This window comes from Schistocerca piceifrons, chromosome 3 (assembly GCF_021461385.2).
Source record: "Schistocerca piceifrons isolate TAMUIC-IGC-003096 chromosome 3, iqSchPice1.1, whole genome shotgun sequence".
Classification (NCBI taxonomy): Eukaryota; Metazoa; Arthropoda; class Insecta; order Orthoptera; family Acrididae; genus Schistocerca; species Schistocerca piceifrons.
Window position 1 is genome coordinate 124268718 of NC_060140.1, and position 12640 is coordinate 124281357.

The 12640-nt window shown below is 39.1% G+C and overlaps 1 protein-coding gene across 1 annotated transcript in view; it reads right to left on the reverse strand.

Moving 5' to 3' along the window:
• LOC124788455 (sodium-dependent neutral amino acid transporter B(0)AT3) overlaps positions 1-12640 on the reverse strand; it is a 157040-nt gene that overhangs the window by 88480 nt on the left and 55920 nt on the right. The window contains exons 6-7 of the mRNA XM_047255726.1: positions 4104-4214; positions 3574-3775 (exon numbers count right to left, since the gene is read on the reverse strand). Of these exons, the coding sequence (XP_047111682.1) occupies positions 3574-3775; positions 4104-4214 (313 nt within the window). The remainder of the gene's footprint in view (positions 1-3573; positions 3776-4103; positions 4215-12640) is intronic.

Sequence of the window (12640 nt, forward strand, 5' to 3'; positions counted from 1 at the left end):
CATTATTAAATCATAATGGTGACATGTAAATTCGTATGAGTTGTTTAAAAAAAAAAAAAAAAAAAAGGGCCGACAGATTCCACGATTCAATACTAGATAGTTATAGTTCACTAAATAATTGAACTCTAAGAAAAATAGAAAATTACAAAAAATAAAACAAGTATCAGTAGTGTAATCGGCCGAAAGAAACACAGAAATACACACTTCCTTTATCATTCTATGTTATAATGGTGGGTTATTTTTGACCCATTATTTAGTAGCATATCAGTCTCTTTGGTGTTATTGGCCTTTGTCTGTCATTTTTTGATTTGTTATTGATGTGATCTTTCAGTCTGAAGAATGGTTTGATGCAGCTCTCCACATGAGTCTATCCTGTGTTATTTTATACATCTCTGTATAATTACTGCAGGCTACATCAATGTCACCCTGTTTACTATATTTGAGTCCTGGTCTCCTGCTACAACTTTTACCCCCATCTCCATACTTTCTCCCATTACTCTTCAATTTATTCCATCATAAATACTTCCATTTCTTTCTTGTAAAACCAAACACCCTATGGTAGTATGTGTGCTATAATGTGGAGGTAATCAAGTAATGTTCTTGCTTGTGTGAGTGCACCTTTACTGTAGCATATGAAATATTTATAGACAATAATTTGTTGAATGGTCTCTTTGTTTTGGCTTCTGCATAGATTTTCCTCCAGAGAACACCATACAGGAATTGACTAATGCAGTTGTAATGGAGATAAACAAGAAAATGTACATTTATGCTCTTTCTATAATCACATGAAAGATTTCTATCGTACAGTTTAAGGTAACTGAACTTGTTTCATCAGGAAAGAGGGAAGGAGAGGGAAAGACGAAAGGATGTTGGTTTTAAGGGAGAGGGTAAGGAGTCATTCCAATCCTGGGAGAGGATATATATGTCTGCTTGTGTCTGTATATGTTATTTCTACATTTGTGAAGATCACATCTCCAACTTCAACATATCGTCACCACTGTGAAACGGTTTATTTTATTTCAACTTGCAGTGGGATTAAAATTGTATACAAGCTTCAGCAAATAAATATAACTACAGTATGGATATAATAGATGGAAACATTCCATGTGGGAAAAATATATCTAAAAACAAAGATGATGTTACTTACCAAACGAAAGTGCTGGCAGGTCGATAGACACACAAACAAACACAAACATACACACAAAATTCAAGCTTTCACAACAAACAGTTGCTTCATCAGGAAAGAGGGAAGGAGAGGGAAGGACGAAAGGATGTGGGTTTTAAGGGAGAGGGTAAGGAGTCATTCCAATCCCGGGAGCGGAAAGACTTACCTTAGGGGGAAAAAAGGACAGGTATACCCTCGCACACACACACATATCCATCCGCACATACACAGACACAACCAGACATTTGTAAAGGCCCAAACTCTTTGCCTTTACAAATGTCTGGTTGTGTCTGTGTATGTGCAGATGGATATGTGTGTGTGTGCGAGTGTATACCTGTCCTCTTTTCCCCCTAAGGTAAGTCTTTCCGCTCCCGGGATTGGAATGACTCCTTACCCTCTCCCTTAAAACCCACATCCTTTCGTCTTTTCCTCTCCTTCCCTCTTTCCTGATGAAGCAACCATGGGTTGCAAAAGCTTGAATTTTATGTGTGTGTTTGTGTTTGTTAGTGTCTCTATCAACATACCAACGCTTTCATTTGGTAAGTTACATCATCTTTGTTTTGAGACATATTTTATATGATTAAATACACAAACTCTTCTATTATATATCTCCTATATTATATATCTGCAGAAATACACACGCTTTCTTCTAGTTTCACATCATAAATGAAATATCTACATTTTATGTGAATGAGTCATTATACATGGCCTTCAAGTTACTTTGAAGATATTCTACTGTTATGTATCAGTGATCATCTTGAAGATGGTAGAACTAGCATGCAGTTGACCCTGATACTGTGCAAATGTACATTTTCTTTGAGATATACAGAGCAATTATACGCTACATATAAAGATTTGGGAGAATCATTTTGTTGAGTTGCCAAAAATGTTTCTTACAAGATTCTTTAGGACCCAATCCTTGAATACATCTAAGTACTTTTTTCTTCCACCTGAATACCCAGTTTGTACAGAACTCCATACTGCAGCTAGAGCTGAAAGAATTCATAATAACAAAGAACCATTAAATTTTGTTGATAGAATATCTTACCTTACATAGCAGAAAATCATGTATCCCATTTGTGTCTTTGGTCCATTATTAGGCCCAACAGTTTGATACTTTGGTTACCTTCTTTTCATACCTTCAGATTAAAATAAATATCCTCTGCTTTTTGCATTTGCATCCTGAATTTTCCATTGTTTGATTTTTGCCCTCTGCTATTGTTTTATATGACATAACTGGTTAGCTTTACACCACTGACTGCTTTTTTAAAAAATAGTTTATTATTTTTGTCTAGCACTACCTGGATATTCTCACTGGATGAAATCATAGTCATATTGTCAATGTATAGGACATTTTTGCAGGCCATTTAGTTTAAGAAGTCATTAAAATAGGCAAGAACAGAGCCATGTAGAGTTTCTCTGTTTTAATTAGTTTTCAACTCTTCTTGTTACCATACATGGATTGTAGCCTGTTGCTTAGGTAAGATCTCACTAAATTTAGTAGTTTATCAACAATACCATAGTATTCTAGCTTTTTTGTAATAATCTCATGTGATACAGAGTAAAAAGCTTTAGTCTGTTTATATACCACAGGTGGTCCATTTCCTTTCATGACCACTATGAATCCTACTCCACATGTTTTCAATAGCTTTCATGGTTGATAGGTTTGGCCTAAATCCAAACTAACTTTCATTATGTAACTCATTATTCTCAAAATGCATGTAAATCTGTATATGTATGCAGCTCCTATGATTTGAGTTATTTTAGGGACAACTGATATCAGTCTACATTTACCTGGTACGGGTATTTGAAAGGCAACCATAGTTTTAAGGCATTCAGGGCAAGTCCCATCACTAAGAATTTTATTTACAAGACAGAGCAGGGTCATTCTGATTTCTTAAACATACATCTGAGCTTGTCCTGCTTATTAGCTATAAAATGGTGTGCAAAAGTTAAAGGTCAAAATGTTTGTTTAATGAAGCTGTTGCCAACTGAAGACAGTAAAAATTTCTACTTAATACGTGGCAGCAGATTTGTAGGCAACAGGTGAAAACAATGCAATGTTTTAAAATGAGTAATTTATTTGTTCAGAAAGGGAGACAAAAATTTGGGAGAAACATGCCTATGGCAAGGAAATCAAATGCTGGAAAGAATGGGAAAGAAGTTAAGAACTGAATGGCAACACGAAGTAATATAGAATTAAAAGCTAACAACAGATGAGTTGTGACACTTTGAGAAAAATGTCACAAAGATAAGGCAAAGAGAAGAGATTCACTGATGCCAGATAAATGCTGTCACAATTAAAAAGCCATCTTCAAAATAGTAGTTATTTATGCAAATATTTAAGTCACTTACTCAAACTACCAGTATTAAATGTTATAAGAATTTTATATAATCTTGGATTTTACCTATAACAGAGAAGACCACAATTCCAGCAAACATTGAGGTGAAGCAGTTGGTAAGTGAGACCATGATGGCATCACGGTAGCAGTTGTTATTTACTGGATTATAAGATGAGAAAGCTATGAGGCCTCCAAAAGCTAAACCAAGTGAAAAGAAAATCTGTGTTCCTGCTTCCAACCACACCACAGGATCAGCAAGTGTCCACCACTGAAAAATAAGTAACAAACACTGTACAATGGTGATCCTTTTTGTTAACTACATGAACAAATACACAACTAATGATCCATATGTATTATAAATAAAAGAATGATACTTTATTGTAGCTAATCTATTTGATAAAATGATACATTTATTGTTGAACAAAATGGTACACAATTTAAAATTTAAAACACATTCAAAATATAAGCTACAGGCAGTGTCTCAACTTTCTTATATACTGTATAAGCATATATCCTGTGTGAAGTACTGCTACATGTATGAGGATGTCTGTAACTTACTTCTCAAATTATCCTCAAAGTATTATTCTTGGAATTACCTTTGGTGTAAACAGATGCCTTAAACCATCTGACATTCCCTTCAATGTCACTCCACGGAAGAAGAATATAATAAGAACAATGTAAGGGAAAGTGGCTGTCACATATACAACCTGAAAGAGATTTGCAGAACAATTATGTACAAGTTTACCAAAAGAAAAAAGATATAAGGTATACGTTGATACAATGTTAGTAAACCTGTCTAAAGGTAATTTTAAACACTTGTGTATCCTAACTTCTTTTTGTAGGTGTTCACAGAAGGAAAGTATGATGACATAATAAAATGATTATGATAGGTACATTTTAGTTGCTGTCATTCTACACAGGTACTGACCTTTTTTGATTCCTCCAAAATGATATTTATGAAGTCTGTCTGCCTGCCTTCATATCTATATCTAAAGAATACATTCAACCCCCATCGGGCTTGGTGGTCCAGTGGAAAGGTGCATACCCAGAAGGTCCTGTGATCCCAACTGGACCTCAAATTTTCAGTTTGCTTATAATCTAGCCTTCATACCACAATAATGTGAAGAGTCATCAGGAATGATACATGGTTTGGATTCCACATTAAACTGCAAGCCAACTTACCCCAGTTGCCTAATGGGGTTAGTTTGTGTGTGTGTGTGTGTGTGTGTGTGTGTGTGTGTGTGTGTGGTGTGTGTGTGTAGGGGGGGGGGGGTCCATCCTTCCATTAATCAGTTGCTATCGAAGACTGATTATTTTAAAATAAGATTTTCTATGGAGGAGGCAGTTACTTTCTTTAATGATACTTGGCTTATTCTAGGTATCTGTTACTTCAAATTTACACTTCTAAATCCCTATTGTGAATTCTATATTCTGCAGAAATGGGAATGATTAAATCTGTATCATCTGGTATCATATTTATACTATTCTTTCTAGGATGAACAGAGCAGTGTGGTCTCAGCTCTCTGAGACTGCAGACGTGTTTGCATGTTGTGTGTGTGTGTGTGTGTGTGTGTGTGTGTGTGTGTGTGTGTGTGTACTGCTGACCAAGGCCTTAATGGCCGAAAGCTTTAATTGTGTGAATCTTTTTGTTGTGCCTATCGCAACTCAGCATCTCCGCTGTGGTGAGTAGCAACTTTCCTTCTCTGGTATTGTTAAATATAAATAAGGCTGTACAAGTTTCACAGATCTAGCACTTTTCTTAAATGTGATTGATGGTTCCACCCAAGAAATTGTCTGTAAAATTCAAGGAATTTTTAGAGAAGGTATTTATATTAAGGTACATGGGAGTGTTGAAACAATAGGTATTTGATGCAAAAGGGTAGATAAATCCTAAATACAGTTTTGCACGTAAAGGGGCTAAGCGAAACAATTGACTTTAGAGAGGTAGCAGTGCCTGATATCTAGATGCCACAGTTGTATATTTTAAAATATCAGTGGTAGACAAAAAATTTCATTATACTCCTTGGAAAAATAATAGTTTGTAATTAAATTTTCATTTGTTTGCTGATGCATGTCGGCAGCCCTTTTACACATTGAAATTGCCATGCCACTACAAGCAGAGCAACAGGTAGTAATTCACTAATGGTATTTGGAGGGTAACAACTCAACAACAATCTGTACTGTGTTAATGGAAATGTGTGGCATTAAAGATCAACATGTGACACAATGGTTAGGTGACACAGTCATTTCCATTGTATCCAAAGAAATTTGAATGACAAATAACAATATGATGGACCATTTTCTGTGAAGAACTTGGAATTACAAGAAAAGTGGAGGCTATAGATGCTTGAAGAATGCGCAAATCAAAACTGAGGCAATATTGGAAAAAGTGAAAAAAAGTCACAGATCAGTTTTCAGAATGTTGCATGACATTTTGAATGTGACAAATGTCACTGGCTACTGGGTTTCACTACTTCTCACACTTGTTCAAAAAGCCTGCCAAACTGAGTAGAAACAAAAATGTAGCAGCTGTTTCACACCAGTCCAGATGATTCCTTTAGGTGCTTAACTAACATAGTTGAGTAATGGGTATATCATTATGTCCCTGAGACAAAGGAGCAAAGCAAGCAGTGGAAACAAATGGAATCACCACAGCCAAAAAGGTGTCGACCAAACCATCGTAGGGAAAGGTGATGCTGTGTGTTTTCTGGGATCACCATACAATGGTGCTAAGATATAATGCTCATATGGGGCAAAACATCACTGGAGCATGATACCAAAGTCTCCTGATGAGGTTATGGGAAGCTGTCCGAGGGAGTGATTTTGGTCCACCACAATCTACATCCACATCTATACTTTGCAAACCACTGTGAAACATATGGTATATGGTATGTCCCTTTGTACCAGTTATTAGTGGTTTTTTCCCATTCCATTCACATATGGAATGTGGGAAGAATGATTGTTTAACACCTCTGTGTGTGCTGTAATTAATCTGTTCTTGTCCTCACAATCCCTATGGGAGTGATATGTATGGGATTGTAGGGTATTCCTAGAGTCATCATTTTAAGCCAGTTGTTGAAACTTTGTAAGTAGGCTCTGTTGGGATAGTTTATGTCTATCTTCAAGAGTGTGGCAGTTCAATTTCTTCAGCATTCCTGTGATGCTCTCGTACCGATAAAAAAGAACTTGTGGCCATTTGTGCTGCCGTTCTCTGTATGTGTTCAATATCTCCTGTTACTCCTATTTGGTATGAGTCCGAAACATTTGAACAATATTCTAGGATAGGTTGCAGGATTGATCGGTAAATAATTTCCTTTGTAGACTGATTGCATTTCCCCAGTATTCTACCAATAAAACAAAGTCTACCACCTGCCTTACCTGCAACTGAGTCTATGTGATCATTCCACTTCATATCCCTACAAAATGTTACTCCCAGGTATTTGTTTAAGTTGACTGACTGCAACTGTGGCTCTTTGATATTAAAGTCACAGGATACTAACTTTTAATTGTGAAGTGAAAAAATTTACATTTCTGAACATTTAAAGCAAATTGACAATCTTTGTACCACTTTGAAATGTTATCAAGATTTCACTGAATATTTACGCAACTTCTTTCAGACAGTACTTCATAATAGATAACTGCATCATCTGCAAAAAGTCTGATGTTACTATTAATATTTTCCACAAGGTCTTTAATATATAAAATAAACAGCAAGGGCCCTAACACACTTCCTAGGGGCACACCTGAAGTTACTTCTACATTAGTCGATGACTCTCCATCCAAGATAACATGCTGCATCCTACCAATGAAAAAAATCTTCAATTCAGTCACAAATTTCACTTGTTACCCCATACAATTGTACTTTTGATAATAAGTGTATTGGGGTACTGAGTCAAACACTTTTTAGAAATCAAGAAATGCTGCATCTATCTGACTGCATTGATCCAAAGCTGTCAGTATATCATGTGAGAAAAGTGTGAGTTGGGTTTAATGTGACTCACGTTTTCAAAATACACACTTGTTGGAATGGAGGAGGTCATTTTGTCAAGATACCTCATTACATTTGAGTTCAGAGTATGTTCTAAGATTCTACAACAAATGGATGTCGAGGCTCTTGGAAGGTGGTTTTGTGGATCACTTCTGCCACCCTTTATGTAAATGGGTGTGACCGGTGCTCCCTTCCAACTGTCGGACACGGTATTTTGTTTGAGAGATGTAGGGTAGGTTATAGTTAAAAGAGGAGCTAACTCAGCCACAAATTCAGTATAGAATGATCCAACTCATTCTGTATAGGACAGAAATACACACATTTCTTCTTTGAGCTATTAAATTTTGCCTCAGCCACCATCCAAATAGTTTCTTGACATGGCACTAAGTGACTACTTTCTTTTTTCTTGGGTGAAGGAACTATTGTGTGGCAGGCATGTCCAGAGTAACAACAATGTAATTTTTGAGGTGCAATATTTCCAAAACACCCAAAATTCAGATGTCTGTCACTAAAGTCTCTGCCAAGTTATCCATCACTGGGAATGTGTGGAGGAGGACTAACACCACGACTAAGTTTCATGGTTGCAACTTGATTTTTTTGAGATAATAATTAATACTTTATGACTGTCTGTACAGGAAAACAACTCTGTTTAAATGGAAGTCTTAAAAACCAAGATAAACTGTAGAACAAAGTGCAACATACAGCAAACTTCCATCTCAAATATGGAATTAAAAACTTAACTATAACATGCTGCAAATATATTAAGAAATATGGCAAAAGACTGCATTAAGAATGGATCCAGTGAGTTAAGCTGTTCAGATCTATAGCTTAAAACACATAGCCGTTAAACTCATGGCTTAAGTCAAACAGACTGCTCATTAATGTAACAAAGACAGTTGATCTAACTTGGATAAATCTCAACGAGTTTCCACCACATTTCTGAGCCTCAACCATGCTGAATTTACCAATGAAACAAATTTTTTAACAGTTTTCATCACTGATTTACTCTGATGGTAATGTTGTATTGACAATACTAGTACCAAACTACTACATTTTAGCAAGAAAAACTTCAGCACTCAAGAAAGGAACTGAGATCAGCACCACCACAATACAAAATGAAAGACTAATAAAGGTTGGTTCCCCACTCTGTGACTCTATGAAACTGTAAAGCACAGTTATTAAATGTATGGTAATAATATTATACAATGATAAGTAGCAGCACATTTGAACAACGTGAGGCATGAGCCTATATCATTTTATCCGAATATGTTGTGTATGGAAGTGTGAGTAAATGGACAACTGATACACAAATTTTATAGTTGTAAATCTTCAATAATGTGATGATGCTGTCTCCAGGGCTCAAATATTCCTCAGTTATTTTCCTCTTTAAATATCTGTCAGTTACATATTTTCTGGACACCTTAGTGTTTTCTCTCAGATTAATACTCATTATATGAAACAATACATGTTTTAAATGTATTCATCACAGCACTTCATGCATATATCATCAAATCATCTAATGGTGAGTCACCAGCAATTGCATCAGCTATCAGAGGAAAAACTCTCTGGTCCGCAGTGCAGCAGTACCGCAAGACTCAGTTCGTTCTGAGATTCTGTAGTGTCCACATGCATGTTATGTATTACTCACAAGTAGTGTGAGTGTTGTGACTCGCCGATCTTTCAAAGTGTCGCCGCGCAGTTACATGTGTCCTCTACATGCAGCACTGTCTGCCAGCCATGCAGCAGCAGTGCCACCTAAGCGGCCAGCCAGCCAGCGGTCACTAGACTCAGACTCAGTTCGGATTTGACTGTTAAAGTGTACACTTGTCTTACTTTGTTTACTTGAACTGTGACTTACATGTATTGTGTCATCCTTGAAATATATTTGTTCAACTTGGCATTATAACAATTGGCGTAGAGGTAGTAAATATTTCTTTTTCATCATTGACCCACAGTTTCCATGGCTACTTTAGAGAAACTATTGCAAGGTCTCATCGAACAGCAAATTCTTCTCACAAGTGCGATTCGTGATTTTGTCATGGCATCCAATGTGGGGCGTCTCTCGTCATTGTCTCTCCCTCCTTTTCCTCCTTAGGATGAGATGGTGGAAGGCTGGTCTGATTATGAAAAACGTCTTCGACAGCACTTCTCGGCATTTCATGTTGCGGATGACCAAACATGTAAGTCTCTGTTCCTTTCATGGATTTCACCTCAAATGTATCGGTTGTTGTTGCAATTGGCTCCTTTGAAAGATCCTGCATCTTTGTCCTTTGTTGAAATGTGGTCACTTCTGTCCGTATATTTTCAAAAGCATACGCATGTGGTAGCCTCTCATGTTGCCTTTTATCATTGTCAAAAACAACTGAATCAATCCTATCGCGCTTGGGCTGCTGAACTTCATGGCCTCAGTCAAAAGTGTCAATTTGTTACTGATGTTCACAAAGAATCCTATGCCGATTCCATGGTACAGGATGCTATTATCCGGTCGGCGCCCGACAAAGTAGTTAGGCAATGTGCCCTTCAGTTGGCAAATCTGACTCTAGATGAAGTCCTATCCATCGCTCAGTCTTTTGAAATTTCTGGCGCCGCTGGAGTGCAAATAGAGGCAGGGGGTGATGTCAGGGACGTACAACCTTTGTGCGCTGTTGACGAAGCATGCGGCATGTCCCCGCCGGCCGATGTGGCCGAAGTATGCTCCCAAGTGCAGCCTCGGCCTAACTGTAAACAAACCTCTAAGAAACTGCAGCAAACCCCATGGCAACTTCCTTCAAGTCCGCGGTGTTTTACAAAACATTCATGAGAGGATTGTCCCCACTGTTGGGCTGTGTGTCACAGATGCAAAAAGAAGGGTCATATGTCATCCATTTGGAAATCCGACCGCATACCTGATGTTGATGCACATGACGCTGATTCTGCTTCTGTGTTGTCTGTCAATTGTACTTCTCCCCTTTCAGGGAAGCTATTCCTCACTGTTCAAATACTTGGTCAGGATGTTCGCATGCAGGAGGATACTGGTTCTGCTGCGACTATCATCAATTCTCAGACGTATCTACAGTTAGGTCCTCCAATCCTGTCACCTATCACTAGGCAATTACGGACTTACAATAAACAGAAGATTTCTCTCTTGGGACAATTTGATGCTGAGGTATCTTACACATCTGTCATTCACACTGTTCCCATATTTGTGGTCGACCATAGTAATGTGGAGAATCTTTTTGGTTTCGATGCGTTTCGCATTTTTGGGTTCTCCATAGATGACTCCGTCAATATCATCTCTGATGCTATTCCTTATGCTCAATTGGATTCCTTGTCAATGACATTTTCATCCCTTTTTCTCCTGGTGCAAATGACTTTGAAGCTCATATCACGCTCAGACACCCTGCTTGGCCTAAGTTCTTTTGGGCTCGGCCCCTTCCTGCGGCCCTTCGTGATCGGGTCAAACGGGAGCTGGATTGTCTCACGGCTTCAGGGTTCTTGCTTCCTGTCACTTTCAGTGAGTGGTCCTCTCCTGTCGTCGTCGTTGCTAAGCCCAATGGTGATATTTGTCTCTGTGGCAATTTCAAAGCCACTGTAAACGTTCAATGCCTCATCAACACTTACCCTATGCCTCGACCTGAAGAACTGTTCACTAAACTTGCTGGAGGCCAGTATTTTTCTAAACTTGACCAGTCAGAAGCTTATCAACTTCCTCTCAATGCTGTTTCCCAGCAGTTTCTGGTTCTTAACACGCTTTTTGGCCTCTATCAATACCAACGATTGCCTTTCGGGGTTGCCAGTGCCCCTGCTCTCTTTCAGCGATTCTTGGAACAATTATTGCTCACTGTCCCTGGGTGTATAAGTTACATGGATGACATTGTTGTCACTGGCTCCACCACTGAAGAACATCTTCAGAATCTCCGCACACTTTTTCATGTCTTACAGACTGCCGGTCTTAAGTGTAATCTTCAGAAACCAAAATTTTTTCAGGCATTTATCATGTACTTGGGGTTTCAACTCTCTCGGGATGGTATTCATCTGCTTCAGCAAACTGTCACTGCGATCGATGCCCTTCCTCACCCTACATCTGTTAAGGAACTGCAGGCCTTCTTGGGGAAAATAGCATACTATCACAGGAATAATGTCTGCTGCTTCGGTGGCTCAGCAGTTGCATCGCCTGTTGCGTAAAAATGTGCCTTTTCACTGGTCCACATCATGCGATGCGGCTTTCCAGTAATTGAAGACTATGCTGAAACAGGCCCCATGGCTGGCTACTTATCGACCTGGCCAAAATCTTGTTCTTGCCATGGATGCCTCTAAATACGGGGTTGGTGCAGCCCTTGCGCACCGTTTTTCTGTGGTTCTGAACAACCCATTGCTTATGCCTCCAAAATGCTCACGGATGCCCAATGAAAGTATTCCCAAATCGAAAAAGAAGGTTTGGCCATTATTTATGCTCTTCATAAGTTTGGTGTTTTTCTGTATGGATCCAAATTTCATCTTGTTATGGGTCACAAACCACTTGTTTCCTTGTTTCATCCATCAACGTCACTTCCCGACAAGGCTGCACACCGCCTCCAGCATTGGGCTCTTTACTTGTCTCGTTTCAATTATGAGATTCATTTCCGGCCGACGGCTCAACATGCAAATGCTGATGCACTGTCTCGCCTTCCCAAGTGGCCTGATCTGGCATTTGATAGGGATGAACTTTTGTGTTTCCACCTGGATGTTGCTGAGCAGCGGGTTGTGGACGGGTTCCCCATCACCGGGGACCGGCTGGTGGCTGCTATGGGTTCTGACCCTACCCTCTCCTGGGTTTTACACTGTATTCAGAAGGGTTGGCCAGATCGTCCATCCACTAAGACTTCTGATCCATTGCAGAACTACTATGCTTTGCGTTACCACCTCATGGCTAGGGATGGTGTTATCCTCCTTTCCACCGACAATGGTTCGCTGTGTGTTGTGGTACCTGCGTCTTTGTGTGCTTTGGTCTTGCGCCTTCTTCACCAACAGCACTGGAGTGTCTCTCGCACAAAATCTCTGGCGCGCCGTCATGTGTACTGGCCAGGCATCGACTCTGAAACCACACACATGGTCGCTGCTTGCGGCCCTTGTGCGTCACAGGCCACCGCCCCGAAGTCATCTTTGTCACCGTGGCCTTTGCCTGCG